The following is a 15,760-nucleotide window of genomic DNA, read 5'->3' as shown; positions in this document are numbered from 1 at the left end:
TGGAGACTTCACGAGGTCAATGATAGAAGCAGAGGTGAAAGGAAGAGTGGAGGAGAGAAGGGGGTGGTAAATGGACACATATGTTAACTAAAGGGCAAATAGGGTGCAGAGAGAGCCTTGTGGGCAGAGGGAACAGCTGTGCAAAGGCCCTGAGGAGGGAAAGTCCATGGTGCATTGGAGAAATAGCAAAAAGACAGGTGGGTCACTGGAGGGGAGAGACCCACAGGGAGAGCAGCAGGGGATGGGGTGAGAGGTCATGGAGCTCCAGGTAAGGGAGGGCCACTGTGAGGACTTGTGACTCTGAGCCAGATGGGAAGTCACTGGATTGGGGGAGTTCCTGCCAAGGAGTGAAGTGATCAGAGGTGTGTTAATAGGTTCCCTCAGGTGGCCCTGTTGGGAATAGACCGCTGGGGCACAGGTGGAAGTGGTGAGAGCAGTATGGAGGTCATTGTAGGAATGCAAGGGAGACCAGAGATGGCATGGGAGTGGGGAGAAGCGCTCAGATTGATGGTATTTCTGTAAGTAGAGCCAACGGAACTTGCTGCTGATTTGGGGTGTGTGTGTGTGGAGGGGGTGCAGGGGTCATGGCAGTAAGGGTCTTTTGTGCTGAGTGCTGGAAAGAGTGTTCAGGGTGTTGGTCTGGAGTTTGGGGGCTGGGTCCAGGCTGGAGACAGGCATTTGCACGTTACTTGCTGCATCACACGCCCGTCAGCAGTGAGCTGGGACCAAGACCACCCAGAACCATCTCTGACACAGCAGTTTACAGCCGGTGCTGGGATAGCTGCTGTTACCCTGCGTGTGAGATGATGTGTGTAGAGCATCTTAGTGTTTGGCACACATTAATCAGTCAACACATACTAGCTGTTAACATTGACGTTGAGTGGCCGGTGTTGTAGTGTAGCAAGTAAAGCTGTCACCTGTAGCACGGGCATCCCATATAAGTGCCTGTTCAACTCCCTGCTGCTCCACTCCCGATCCAGCTCCGTGCTAATGGCCTGGGAAAGCAGTAGAAGATGGCCCAAATACTTGGATCCCTGCACCCACGTGGGAAACCTGGAAGAACCTTCTGGCTCCTGGCTTCTGGCTTCAAACCTGGCCCAGCCCTGGCCATTGGCCATTTGGGGAGTGAAAGAGCAGATGGAAGATTCTCTCTCTCTTTTTCTCTCTCTCCATAACTCTGCCTTTCAAGTAAATAAATCTTTAAATAAATATTGGCATTAAATCCCTCAGAGCTACTGGAAAATGTGAGCATGTAGATGGTAGGTGGTGTTTGTCAGTAGGGTGCTCTGGGATGTGGACGCTGTGGGAGGGTGAGGAGTACAGGAGGCTTGTTTGTAACTGGGGAGATGACACCATGGAAGATTCAAGGCCAGGGCAGCAGGGCAGGCAGCGCCTCAGGCTGTGCGGCGGTCAGTGCCAGCCCGCCCACCTGCCAAGGAGCTCCTGCACAGAGGGGGCTCCGGGGAAGCAGAGGGGAGATGGTGGTCAGAGGGTGCAGACTGCAGACCTCATGCACAACATGGTGCGCAGAGTAGTGACAGCGCATTTCCTTCCTCCCTCCCTCCCTCCCTCCCTCCCTCCCTCCCTCCCTCCTTCCTTCCTTCCTTTAAAGATTTATTTATTTATTTGAAAGGCGGAGTTACAGAGAGAGAGAGAAGGAGAGGCAGAGAGAGAGAGAGAGAGACAGAGAGGGAGAGAGAGGGAGGTCTTCCATCTGCTGGTTCACTCCCCAGGTGGCTCAATGGCCAGAGCTGCGCTGATCCAAAGCCAGGAGCCAGGATCCTCTTCCGGGCCTCCCATGTGGGTACAGCAGCCCAAGTACCTGGGCCATCTTCCATCGCTTTCCCAGCTGTATTGGGAGCAGAGCAGCTGGTACTTGAACCAGCTGTCTGATATGGATGCCAGCCTGGCAAGTGGTGGCCTCACCCACTGCACGGAACACTGTCGCCTTTGAATGTCTTTTTGATATATAGTCATAATAGGCGCTACATATGCAACACACACACACACACATTTTGTGAGAATGAGGTGCAGGAAGTCCTGCGTTTGCTCTTAGCTGCCTGCTTTGCTTGTCACAAAGGAATGAGTGGTTCACTTATTGCCATACTTCCTCTGGGACCACCAGGTTTTTCTCACGAAGAGCAACAAAGATGATATCATGTGTCTGGGCGTCTGGGTGAATAACAAAGAAGTTTGTAAGCCAGGAAGTTTTCCAAATGCAACCACATCCTGCCCTGGGTTTCTAGAGGCAGGTGGTCCCAGATGGAGGCGAGGGGGGAGCAGCGGAGTGGGTGGGGCGGCCTTGTGAACTCGCCCTCTTACCACTGCTTTTACTTTTAAGGAGGCTGCATAACTCATTGGTTACTAACAAAGGCTGCGAAGTTCCTTCTAGTTCCCGTTGTGCCTATCCTACAGTTCAGCTGTGTGGCCCGCAGCTGAGGCCATGGTCAAGATCTGAAATGGCGAGTTCAGGTTGCTAGTACCAGAAAAACCAAAGCGGGACTGTTTTGGCATATCATGGAAGAAAATGTAAATTAAAATTGCATTTAAAATATTCATTGGATGTACCTCCTAGTCCTGATTTTCCTGAATACTGTTGGAATGGATGAGGTGTTCCAAGGTAATCATGTCCTTAGTAAGGCTGTGCAGGTTTGGCCAGGGTCTCCTTGTCTGCCGTGTCTTGCCAGCTGCTGGAGGCTCAGTCCACAGAGGCTGTGCTTTCTGACCAGGTACGATTCACAGTGAAGAAACAACATCCCAAATCAATAGACTGACAGATCATGAGCCAAGGATACATTACAGCTGTTTAAAACTGTCAACGTCATCAAGTTACAACTGCTAAGCCTGGAGTCACATGCTAACAGTGGGACTTTCATGGGCACCAGTTGGAGGAGGATCAGGTTTGTTGCTGTGCCTCTGTGATTGCGGCTTTACAGCCTGGTGTATAGTCGCAAGTCCATCTTTAGCGGTTTGTTCTCTGCTACAGACTTGTGAACCTCTCTCTCTGGCATTTTCCTCCCCCAGTCTTGAAAGTGGAATAATTGCCGACGTTCTATAAAAAAGCAGACTAGGCTGTGTTAACTGTGTGATTATGACATCAGGCTTTGGTGGCATGGAATATGAACTTTGACACAATGAATATGGAGCACATCACGTATGTGTGATTTGAAACACTGAGAAATCACTTTGTGCTTATTGATATTTTTCCAGGGACTGCTCTGTTATTTGGTTGAAAGTATCACACGACAGCTCATCTATTTGGTGCAAATAATCCATGCAATTAGAGTGTGAGCTTCTGCTGTCAGTGCTGGTTAACAATCCATATACCTTACTCCTTTTAGCCTCTCATTTTTTTTATTCAACTGAACTCATCCTTTTATTTTAAAGCTTGAATTTGAATGCATTCCATTAACAGATATTTTAAAGTGACAATCAAGTCGAGAATGTTGCCAACTTTAAGCAGCACACAAACCACAGCCTTCAAGCTGGATCGGAAACCTCATTTCAGGCCTGTGGCAATGCAGAGAGGTGGCTGCTTTGTAAACAGCTCTTGTAATGTTGCAGCGCAGTTGACAAGCATGGTGCGCAGGCGGGCGAAGCGCCTCCGCCAGCAGCTTTGTGGTCAGCCCAATTGTAATTCTACCTGGGGTGCATCTCACAGGGACACGCACAATAATTAAAGCCACAGATTCATCATTGATGGATTCAGCCTATTTTAGTCTCATTAGAGACAAATTTAGGCCTGTCTTCACTCATTATAATGAAGGCCAAGGGAGGATTCACTTTAGCAAAACACTTGATGCTTTTTCCCTTTTATTTGGAATGTGAAAGTGAATATTAAAGTATAAAAATAATTAAAAGTTACTCTCTTTGCTAGTGAAAATTCTTGCAAAGGTGGTACGTGTTTGTGCTTCCTGGACTGCATGTTACTTAGGTTTCTCCCAGTCCTGTAACCTGTCGCTGTGTCTGACGGCAGGGGTTGGGAAGGTGATTCATGTCCATCCATCTCTTCCCACCATGGCTGGGGAATGGTCTTATGGACAAAGAAGGAGCATGTTAAATATTTATCTGGTTTAACTGAATTTACTAAGCTGAAATTGGAGTTATTAAGAGGTTCATTTTGGAAAAGCATATAATCTATTTGCTATTATCTAAGATACTGAATTATTTAAGTCAAAAAGGGAAAGCTCTTTACAGGACGTGGTTTTTCCCAAGCTGGTGCTGCCTTCATTTATATACGATTACCCATTCTCTTGAGTCGTGCATGTGGGGAAGAGGAAGAGTGACAGGTTAGGTGTGCGGATGGTCCACAGTCTGGTGCTTGCTGGCCGACCTGTGCTGTGCAGGCATGCACATTAGTAGCTTTCCATTTCCATGGCTATCCATGATGAAGGATAGTGAGCAATTTTGTTTGAAGTAGTTTGAAGGACAGTGAGCAATTTGTGTGTAATATTTTCATATGCTTTGGTTTATAACATGTACATGTGAAAATAAACATTTAGGACATTCTCTTTTTAGGATGTTCTCTCTTAGGACGTTCATCTTTCTCTTTCAGTTTCTTCCTTCTCTTTGACATTGAAATTCAATGGTTTATATTTTTTTCCAAACAGTTTTGGAAGTATTGCCAAAAATTCTGGTTGTTTTTAAAATTCAGGTGATGTCTGTAAATTCTTGAACAAGAACTAAGTGCTGTATACATACTTCAGTCTATTTATATTATAGTACTGTTTTCCACTATGGCCACCTCCGCCTTGGTTTAATGATTTGAAATGTCACTGAACTATTAAAGTAGAGAAGAACGAGAGAATAAAACCACCATCTAGCTACCCACCACCTAGTTTTTCAAATGTTACCTTTTAGTCATACTTACTTCTGATCCTTCAGAAAGAATTCAGTAGACTTCTGGATTCTGCTCAGAGATGTAGAGAGCTGCAACGCTGTGCCTCCCACACACACAAGAAAAAATCTGGACAGACTGGAAATTAACAAAGAACCAAATATGAAGAACAAGTGGCCATTTTAAAATCTGGGAAAAAAATAGGCAACTTCTCAGACACAGGACAAGACTGGAGCATTTGCTTACAGGTGCAGAAGCCACTAGGCACCATAAAACTAGGTAGGCAGATTAGGTTTGAAAATCTGACCCATTGCTGGAGTGTTGACTGGCATAAGAGTGTGATGCTCTTCTGGGGTTGCACCTGTGCATGTTGGCACTGGGGGACCAGTCCTACCCTTTTGCAGGCTTTTATGCCCAGAGCTCCACCTGGCTCTCACAGGGAGGATCCCGAATAATTCAGAGAAAACTCATAGTGCTGCCTCAGGAGCCACTGAGAAACCGACTCAGATCCTTGTTTAAGGAGCACAAGGCTTATTCTGCAGGGGAAGGCCATAGTCTAAGGGCATAGGTGAGGTAGTAGTGCAGCAGGGTGAAGGGAACTCCTTCCAGCTCCAGCCTCTCAGCTCACCTAAAAAAATCCTCATCTTCAGGGAGCAGAGCTTCAAGTCTGTAGACTAAGAACACTAGTCATGCCCACTGCCGCTGGGGAAGGGGTGCGGGGAGCACTAGCACTGGAGGAGGGGCAGAAATACCTGTGAAAGCTGTACCCCTGAGAGGAGCCCACTGTGCACTGCAGAGACTGAGGCTTAGAATATTAGAGCGCCGTCCTCCCTAACCCCAGTGTGCCGACAAGCCTCCAGGAATAACAGCAGTGGACTGCACCTTTGGGGACCAGCAGAGCAAAGTGTCAAAGCCCAAAGAGGGGACCAAAAAAGGTCACTACAGAACTTGAAGTTTCTGAGGTGCATAGGAACAACAAACCTCAACATAGTGCAATTCCTGACTAGAGTGATATAAATCTCTACACTAGGGCTCACTTACCTAACCTATACAAAATGTCTGCCTTTCAACCAAAAATTACCAGGCATGCCAGAAGATGAGTACTTAATAAAACAATCTGAAGAGACAAAGCAGTCATCGGAACAAGACCCAGCCATGGTGTAGCTGTTGGGGCTATCAAACCACACATGCATATATTACAGAGCTCTGTCTGCTGAGTGCCCTTTATGTGCAAGCTGCCATTTTAGGTGCCATTTTTGGAATGGGCTTAACAAGATCTGAGCTCTTGCAGAGCTTCCATTCTAACAGAGGACTGAGAACATAACTACAGACAAGCAAAAAGTTAATTATAGATAGAGAAACATACAATGAAGACATGCCCAAGAGGAAAAGGATAGCGTGACTGGTGGAGTATGTGGGCTGTCTCAGCTGGAGTCATCCAGGAAGACCTCTCAGTGGAGGTGAAGTTGGGGCTCATATGTGAGTGATGAAGAGGCTCCTGCCATTACTAAGGGCCAGCGAAACCGAGAACAGCGATTGCAAAGGCCCTGATGGGCGAACAAGATTGCATCCTCTCAGTTTATTAGTGCTTTGGAAGGTGAAAGCGCCAATGGCACATTGCTGACAAGAGCAACTTTTCGCAGCTGTGTCACTGTTGTGGCTAACCTAGGGAGGATGTGGTGGGTGGGTTTTCTCCTACTTACATAATTCTCCCCCTTTAAACACATGTAGGAATTATTCCTCTCACCCCCCATCTTGGGGGCAAATGGAGTCTATTATACCTTCTTTGTAGCCACGTCGGGACCTTACAGCCGTAAACAGGCCATCTGTGTTGGTCCTCTTCATGACTGTCAGCGACGACGAACGCTGACTCAGCTATCTGTACCCCCACCCCCCTGCCCCAAGTACTGATTATTCCTACATTAGACATGGGGAAACTGAAGCCCTGCGATGTTGGCTTCCTTGGTGGAGACCACGGATCTCTTAAGGCTCAACCTGGGGCCAGGCATTGTGGCACAGGGGGTTAAGCTGCAGCTTGGAACACCACCTGCCATGTCAGATTGCCTGTTCATCTCCTGACTACTCTGTTTCCAGTCTACCTTTCTGCGAAAGTATCCTAGGAAGCAGCGGATGATGGCTCATGTGCTTGGGCCCCTGCACCCATGTGGGAGATTCAGAAGGAGCTCCTGACTCCTGGCTTTGGCCTGGCCCAGCCCTGGCTGTTTTGGACATTTGGGGAGTGAACCAGTGGATGGAAGACCTCTCTCTAGCTCTGCCTTTCAAGTAGATGAAAAATAAATGATCAAACATTGTTTTTAAAAAGAGTCAACCTGATACTTGAACTCTAATAGCCTCATTTCCCATGATCATGCTGTAAACACTAACTGGAAGGATGGGTATTATTATTTTTAAAATATTTATTCATTTATTTAATGTATGTGAAAGGCAGAAATACACACAGAGAGAGAGAGAGAGAGAGAGAGAGAGAGATCTTGCATCCACTGGTTCACTCCCCAAATACCCACAACAGCCAGGGCTGGGCCTGGACGAAGCCAGGAGCCAGGAACTCCATCTGGGTCTCCCACACCAGTGGCAGGACCCAAGTAATTGAGCCACCACCTGCTGTTTCCAAGGGTGTGCATTACCAAAAAGCTGGAATCAGAAGTGGAGGAGTCGGTAGTTGAACTGAGCATTCCACAATATGGAATGCAGGCATCCTAAGCAGCATCTTAACTGCTGTATCAAGTACCTGCCCCAAAGATGGAGATTCTTAAGTAGGAGCCTCTGATAGAAAAAAAAACCTGTAAACCAAATATAGTTATTGAATTATTTTGTAAAAAGATTTATTTATTAATTTGAAAGTACAGAGAGCTAAAGACAGAGAGAGAATGAGAGAGAGAGAGAAAAAAAAAGAAAGAAGAGAGAGAGAGAGAGAGAGAGAGAGAGAGAGATTTTCACTCCCACATGGCCACAAGGGCTAGGGCTGGGCCAGGCTAAAGCCAGGAGCTTCTTCTGGGTCTCCCCATGGGTGGCAGAGGCCTAGGTATTTGGGCCATCTTTCCCTGCCTTCCCAGGCCATTAGCAGGGAGCTGCACTGGAAGTCGAGTGGCCGGGACATGAACTGGTGCCCATATGGGATGCTGGTGTCACAGGTGGCAGCTTTACCTGGTATGCCACAACGCTGACCCATTATTGAATTCTTATGGTAATTGTTTATGTTGAATCATTAGCTGGTAAAACTGCCTAGGGAAATGGAGTTAATAAATAAAGTTGAACAATCTTTCACTTGTTCATTTGTCATGGGTGTTTAAAAACAGATGAAAATGGGTAGTTTAAAATTCCCTCTGCTGTCTTACTAGAAATGTTACTGTATTTTTTTTTTAAGAATACCAAGGACATTCCATGATTTTCTTGAAATAGTTCTTTTTTTTTTTTAAAGATTTATTTATTTATTTGAAAGTCAGAGTTACACAGAGAGAGGAGAGGCAAAGAGAGAGAGAGAGAGAGGGGTCCTCCAATCCGCTGGTTCACTCCCCAGTTGGCCACAACGGCCGGAGTTGGGCCGATCTGAAGCCAGGAGCCAGGAGCTTCTTCTGGGTCTCCCCTTTCCTAGGTCACAGCAGAGAGCTGGATCGGAAGTGGAGCAGCCGGGTCTTGAACTGGCGCCCATATGGGATGCCGGTGCTTCAGGCCAGGGCGTTAACCTGCTGTGCCACAACGCCGGCCCCATACTATATAGTATTAATACTGTGATGGCAATGTTGTCTGGCACTTCCCTACTCAGAACCTTCTGGAAACCAGTTTTTGCGATCTCAGTAACTGTTGAGTAACTGGCACCAGTCTATTGTTTAGCAGAATTAATTTCTTCACCTACTTAAATGTTTTTCATACTTTGCCTATAATAATGCTTATTCTTTGACAACAAATGAGGCATAATATAAACAGACCACATAAAGTACACAACTGGAAAGGGCAAACATTACACTGGATGAGGAGGACAATATTTCCACTGATTTTTGCTTTTCCCACTGGGAAAGAAAAAACTTTTCATGAGGGCACCTTTCTTGCCACACCAAAAGGTTGCTGGTATTTGGTAATGATATATTTGTTAAAGGAAATATGAGAGTACTTCAAAGAGTTTGTGGAAAATGGAATTAAAAAATAATTTTATTTTGGTACAAAAATCCATGTTATGAGGGATCAACAACCTTATGAAAAGTGTGTGTTATGAAAAACTATCAAAACAAACATCTTTTAATTCGATTTTCATGAACTTTTTGAAATACCCGTGTACAATCTGGGCAGAGTGTTCTTCAACAGAAATACAAATTGAACACCTACTGTCGCTCCCCCTCTTCATGGAGGAACGACACAGGACCCTGCGCTGTTCTTTCGTCTGCTTGGCCCTCCCCGGGTTTGCTGCTGGTTCTTCCCGGGTTGGCTGCCGTCCCTTCCACCTCCGTGGAAGGGCGGTTCCCCCTGCCACATTCCCCACTTCCGCGGGGGAGCGGCACACCGCCGGCCGGCTCTCTCGGGGGCTGCACAGGTGTTCCTTCAGATAGATGTTCCTGGTGCATGTTGTCTCTCTCCTCCTTTATAGTCCTCTTCCACCAATCCCAACTCTGCTACCCACACGCCGAGTACGCTGCTCTCCTCCAATCAGGAGTAAGTCCTACAGTTTATTGGTTGAACTGGAGGCAGCTGTGTAGAAGCTGTTTCTCCCTTCTCAGCGCCATATTGTGGGAGAGCAGATGCATAGAATAAGTCTTAACTCCAGTAACTTAGTCTAGTCCAAGTTGCTCCCCACACCTACTATGTGCAAAGTTGTGTTCTCTGTACCATTTGTGGAACTGTGCACTAGGTGAGTAAAACAACCAGCTTTCACACACTGCTTCCCATAGCCCAGAGGAGTAACTTGCTCCAGGGAGCACAGACTGTACACGCCAGATCTAGACTAGAGCTGTGGCTTAACTCCACAGTCTGTGTCCCTTTGTCCCCTGTTTGTACTGTGGGACAGCACTGTCTGGGTGGCCTTGGCTGTGTTAAAACCCCCAAGCCAGGTAGTGATGGGCATGAGGGGGTATCCCAATCTGTCAGGTCTTGAGCACCTGTTGGGAATCGTGGCTGAACTCTGTGATCTGGTCTGGTGCTGTGAGTTTCTTTTTCTTTTCTTTTTTTTTTTTAATATGCAGCCACGTCTCAATTGAAACCACAACTTCCTGTGAATGCCTTGTGATGTTATTTGAAGAAGGGAAATCAGCATATGAATTTTTAAAACGTTTCTTCAAGTATATTGATTTTTACGAATGGATGCAATTAGTAGTTCTCATTAGTTCCAAGAATTATTTATCCTGGCAGTACTAAAAGATTGTGCAGGTTCTGCCGCCTTGACCAGTGAGGAGCTGCATGTGACTGGTAGCTTTAAACATGCGCAGTAATGCACGTGTTGATGCTGCCAGCACAAATGGAAAAATGTATTGCTTTAATTTAAAAAACAGGCTGTGTCTAGTTTTTGACTCCCTTTACGTTTTCTCTGAAGAGTCATATTTTCTGGGAGCGTGGTGAGGGAGAGAGCAGGATTTAAGCCTGTTGTTCATCAAAGATCCCCGAAACGATTTTGGAATGTGAACTTCGGTGCTAACTTTTTCAGCCCTCCTCCTCCCATTTGTGAAGGGGAGATAAGCAAAGGAACAGGAAACCTGGAAGATTCTGAAGCAGCTGAGGGTGTAGCCCAGACTTCTCCTGTTGAAACGCAGGTTCTGCTTGGGGCGGGGCTGGCTTGGCGCAGGTGGGTCTGGGGCAGCTGAGGTTCAGCAGTTCTAGAAGCTCCCAGGTGACTGTGCTTTGAGTAGCATGGCTCTCTCACCTTCAGACCTAACCATGTCTTGAGGCTGTGTGGATCCCTGAAACCAGCTGGGGGAGTTTAAGCAACACAGATTCCCAGGGACACACCAGGCTTATTGAATTGGAGTCTCTGGGGGTGAGGCCGGCAGGTATGTGAGAAAGATTAAAAAAAAAAAAAAAAGCTACCGAGTGATTTAGTGGTAACTCTGGCCAGCTTTGTTTATTCGGAGGTGGAGGTGGGGGTGAGGGGGAGTAAGGACAGCTTTGAAAACTTCACTGGAAGAATCAGACCGAGTGTTTAAAGAAAGCCAGGCTTTCTGACATGCTCAGAGCTGCTTCCTCGGCCCAAACTAAAGGAGCAGTGTTAAGAGCCACCCCTCCTTGGGAGGGGATCGACCGGTTTCTTAAGAGTGCATGCAGACCAGCTTAACTCCAAGAGCGTGGAGGAAGAAGTGCTTAATAATTAGCTTGCTGACCTGCCTGGCATTAGATCATGTCTGTGAAGGCTCGGCCGAGTGCGTCCGGGGAAGCCGGGCCCCAAATATGGAAAAGAGAAGTCATGATTATGAGGTAGGAGTTGAAATTACTGTCCTGAGTATTGCAAGTGTAACTTCAGCCCTCCCCTCAGCTCCCAGGTTTGGGGGCGGGGGGAGAGGCAGGAGAAGCTGGCAGAACGGGGGTCGGTGATGATCTTGTTGGGAGGAAGTACAGATGGGGCGGCTGCTGCCTCTCCTTCCACAGTAGGACTTTCTTTTTCGGTCACAAACTCCCCCAGCAAGGGGGTCCCCTAGCTGGGGGACACTGATCGTGGCAGCCCTCTTCTCCTCTGTCAATTTGCAGTCTCTTCAGAATCACGTGTCGCCTGGTGTTGCCTCTGTGGCTCTTCCTGTCACCCCCCCACACCTTGTCAGAGGTTGAAAAATTAGGGAAACCCCTCGAAAACCAGAAGTTGGAACACTCCCTCTCCTTTTCTGAGCCTAGCCAGTGAGAAACACATTGTGTATTGGCCTCGGGAGCTTCCACATCAGGGAGGGTTCGAGCAGAGCCCAGCGCAGCACGAAGCATGTTCCGGATGACGGATTTCTTGCAGGTGCCACTTGCATGTCGTGGGCGCCCCTGGAGCAGGCTGTGTCCCTCAGTGCATCTGAAGTCACTGGGAAAGTGGGTGTGGGTGAGCGAGGGCACTTGGAACTTGCCCTTGGCTCTCACACTTCCCACCTCAATGACAGTTTCTTCAACTGAGACTTGCCCGGATGAGCGCCCGCTCCCACGCAGCTTTGAAGACAGTTTTAAAACTTGTCAAGGGCCCCCCTCACTGGTTTTTCATATTTCCAGAATGGTGTAGCCATCACCACGATCTGATTCGCAAACATTTCCCTCACTCCCAGAGAAACCTCGTGCCCACTTCGGCAGCTAGCTCCAGGCAACCGCACATCTTTGTAATTCCTCCTTTCTCTGTAACAGTAAGGGGTTTTCTGTGAGTGTATTATTTACTTTAAGGAGTCTCTTTGCCAAATTACAAAGTCTTGCTCTTGGCTCCTCAGTCTCTGCTCGGCCCCTCCCCGTCGGCAGGCTTTACCTGTCTGGGACCGTCTCAGACACAGGTGTTTGTTATCTCACATAAGTGGGAGGCTAGAGGCAGGGTGGACCCCAGGGCCAGTGTCATCAGCTGCCTGATGTGACCTCAGAAACTCGTGTTCTCCTGTTGGAGGCAACCACCAGTGCTTCCCGTAGGATGTTAACCAGCCTCGCCTCTCGCTTGTGAGCCTTTCCTGTGTTAAACACAGGCAGAGTGATCCGCTGCCTTTGAACCAGTTGCCCAATCCCAGCTCCAGCTGGCTGAGTGGTAATGGATGTGATCAGCGGTCTCACCAGGCTGGGGAGCGACTTTTGAAGCTGACTGTAGATTTCTGTCTTTGAGAAGTGTTATCGATTCAGATCTTGCCACATTAGGAGTTTCTCATAGTTGCGTCAGGAGTATTTCAAAGTTTATCTTTGGAAAGGTTAAAACTGGGGGCAGTATTGGCGATGGTGGTAACGCTAACATGGGTGGACAACAAATTACTTAAGTCACATTAGAAAAACCTGGGGGTTGGTGTTGTGGTGCAGTGGGTTAAGCCGCTGCCTGGGATGCTGGTATCGCGTATCGCAGTACCAATTCGAGTCCCAGCTGCTCCGCTTCTAATCCAGCTCCCTGCTAATGTATTTGGGAAAGCAGCAGCTGCCACCCACAAGACCCTCAAGGAGTTCCAGGCCCCTGCCTGGCCCAGCCCCAACCATGGCGGCCATCTGGAAGATTGTCTGTCGGCCTTTCAAATAAAAATAAAAACCTGTTTGCATTAGGATAAAAATGTTTAAATATATGGACTAGTAGCAAGTAGAAAATCATTCTTATCTAGATGTTAAGGTAGCCCCTGGAATCTCTGTTTGGGACAGAGTAAAATCCTCTTCTCAATGTCAGTATTCAGGTTACTGTATGAACTTGAAATGACCAGAAATCGACTGTTTCAAATATAATTCACGCTTCACCTAAGCCAAATAGGCACTCTGCCAGTTGTTTGGACTTGACTAAATCCTGTGTTATATGTAATAAAAAAATCAAGGTAGGTCTCTGCTTTGCAAAGGAATCTGCTAGATGCCGAGCTGCGTGTGAGAGGCTATTTCAGGGCACAGTTTGGCCACATGTCGGTAATGAGCCTTTGCTGGGGCAGCCCTTCATGGTGAGAGGACGGATGTCGAAGCAGGCAAACACCATATGCCCTTTGTTTCCCGTGCGGGTCCCCTTCGGGAGGCTGGGTGGAGTGTTTCAGCTGTCTCAAATCATCTCCATTTTGCTGTTGCTGCAACTGTGGTTCTCCAACTCTCCTCTCTCGGATGTTAATTATAACTCTTTCCTAATTAGGTGGCTCTTCCTCCTCTTTGGTCATAGAGGTTCCACACTCTGAAGTGCTAGAGGTTGGATTAATTTTGAAAAATGAGTTTCGGTTGATTGGTGACAGAAAGAAGTGCAAAGAATTCGGAGTAAGAAACCACCCCAGCAGTGTGAATGTGTAGTGGGAGGGGCAGGCGGCTTGGGTATGGGACAGGATGCTTAGAATAATTCTGCTGCCAAGTGAATCAGAGAGGCTTGCAGTTCTCGGCGAGCACAGAGCTCACTTCTGCCCAGAGCTCGGACACGGCCAGAAATCACCATTTCATACTCGGCAGAATGGAACTTCCAGCAGCCCAAGCCCCGAGTGCCGTAGACGTGTCTGAGATCGTAAGTAGGCCCTACGTGTGTTTGGGTTGTTTCTCTGTCTGCACCGTTGGTGGCCTGTCGCCTGCCTACTTCATAGGCCAGGAGGGAGATGTGATGGGGAGTTTGTTTCCAGCTCCATTCTTCCCAGCCGGTCGCCAGCACCAGTTCCCCCTTGGACCTGGGTCTCAGTTTTCTTGTTGGTGGCAGCAGGAAATGGCCTTCCCCAAGTCCTCCTCTGCAACAGAAGTGGCTTTTTTGGGCTGAGTTCCTTTTGCCGTGGTGTCTATGCGGAGTTGGAACAGCCCGCCGTCCTCTGGTTTGGTCTGTTTCCTTCTCAAACTGCCTGAGTCAGCTGTGAGTTTTCTCCAGGGGATGTTGCTCAGGGACAGCCCCGTGCAGCCGGGAGAGATCCCCATGGGGTTGAGGACAGGTAATGGATGCTTCTGAGGCCGCTGGCATCTTTGGCAGGCTGGGCTGAAACCAGGTGTGGGATCCAGCTTTGCTGTGCGCGGAAGAAAGGAAGGGAGGGGGAGATGAGAAGGAGCCGGGAGGCAGTTTGGGATCTGTCTGTCCTGTCGCTAGGTGCCAATGCCAGTGTCGGGGGAGGCCCCAGTCCCCACTCCCCACTTGGCTAACTGGACTGTTGGGCCACTGGAGAGAACCATCTCGGCACGTCTGTTTTCCCCATCTCAACAGTCTCGATCCTAGCCCTGCATAGCACTAGCACTGCTGGCTTGTTTGAAGTAGTGACTGTGAAAGCGCTTGGCGTTTGGTCACTCTCCCTACCTCCTTCTCCCATGGTACACTCTGCTGCAAATGCGGGCAGGGTGCTGGGCTCTCTGAGACATTTCCTTTGTTGCTGTCCCGGCTTGTTTCAGGGCTTGTTGGTGACCTAACTTTGATTTTGAGGTCAACCTGCTAGCCTTGCTGAAGTCCGTACACACAGTACCCCTCTGAGTCCTGGCCAGGTGACCACCCCCCTAAAAAAAAAAAAAAAAACATAAGGTCCTGGAGAGAGGGTGTGAGTGGCTCAAGTTGATGTCTTTCAAAGTTGAAGATGGTGGGGCCCAGGGACCTGAGTCAAGGGCCGTGTTGTGGGTTCTTAAGCGAGAGTGCGAATTCAGAAGAGCCGTCTCTGGTTCAACCTTGAACTTCTGAGTTAGGAAGTGCTGCACTCAGGTGGTGTGAGCGAGAGGGAGAAGAAAAGACCAAGCTTGATGAAAACTGCTCTCCAGCTCAGCAGATTTCTGACTCAGAAGCAGTTGTGGAAGTGGGCGCTCTCATTAACCCATTCATGAGTGGAGGCACACTATCAGTGTCTGTGTGTGTGTGTTGCGTGTTTAGCGCCTGCCTTGTTAATTAACTTTACTCTCTGCTTTATGTTTGCTGGCTGTGAGTTAATTGCTAATGATAGTGTTCCCTTGCCAGTCACAACTTGTACCACTCATTTCCCCCGCTGAATTCCTTGTATTTCATCTCATATTTAGGCTAACATCATTTGCCTTTAGCTAGCAAAACTCCTTGATAATTGTGTATTGGCAAGCTCTTACACAATGTTATAGTCCTTGGTTCCAGAGACGTCATATCATCGGATCGCTTTGGCAGATGATGGTCTAAGTGTACCTTTTATCTTAACCAAGATGAAAGTAACGCATTGCAGTGTACAGTGAACCAACCTTCAGAAGTTCTCTGTTAGCCTTCATTGAAATCCACTTTTTTTCCCATGGCTGGCTGGGCCTTCTAAGGTCTGGCTTTTCCCTCTTTTGTCGGCCTCGTCAGGGTCACCTTCTCACTAAGCTCATACTCTGACACTCCAGACTGCTACCCCCGCCTGCTCTTTG

The 15,760-nt window shown here is 48.0% G+C and overlaps 1 protein-coding gene across 15 annotated transcripts in view; it reads left to right on the top strand.

Annotated features, from left to right (window-relative positions):
- The window catches only part of SH3KBP1 (SH3 domain containing kinase binding protein 1), a 378,310-nt gene that overhangs the window by 74,081 nt on the left and 288,469 nt on the right, over positions 1-15,760 (top strand). For 3 of the 15 annotated variants that reach the window (XM_070067170.2, XM_070067167.2, XM_008272415.5), the window contains exon 1: positions 13,500-13,940. The exons of 10 other annotated variants lie outside the window; for them this stretch is intronic. In XM_070067170.2, the coding sequence (XP_069923271.2) occupies positions 13,890-13,940 (51 nt within the window). In that variant the 5' untranslated portion in view covers positions 13,500-13,889. Of the gene's footprint in view, positions 1-10,672; positions 10,831-10,955; positions 11,252-13,499; positions 13,941-15,760 lie in introns of those variants that run through there. 2 more of the 15 variants (XM_070067169.2, XM_070067165.2) reach the window with 2 other exon arrangements.

The sequence above is a fragment of the Oryctolagus cuniculus genome, chromosome X (genome assembly GCF_051225735.1).
Source record: "Oryctolagus cuniculus isolate XC-2025 breed Fujian yellow rabbit chromosome X, ASM5122573v1, whole genome shotgun sequence".
Classification (NCBI taxonomy): domain Eukaryota; kingdom Metazoa; phylum Chordata; class Mammalia; order Lagomorpha; family Leporidae; genus Oryctolagus; species Oryctolagus cuniculus.
The sequence above is the reverse complement of the archived record's forward strand: the minus strand, read 5'-3'. Positions and strand labels throughout refer to the sequence as shown.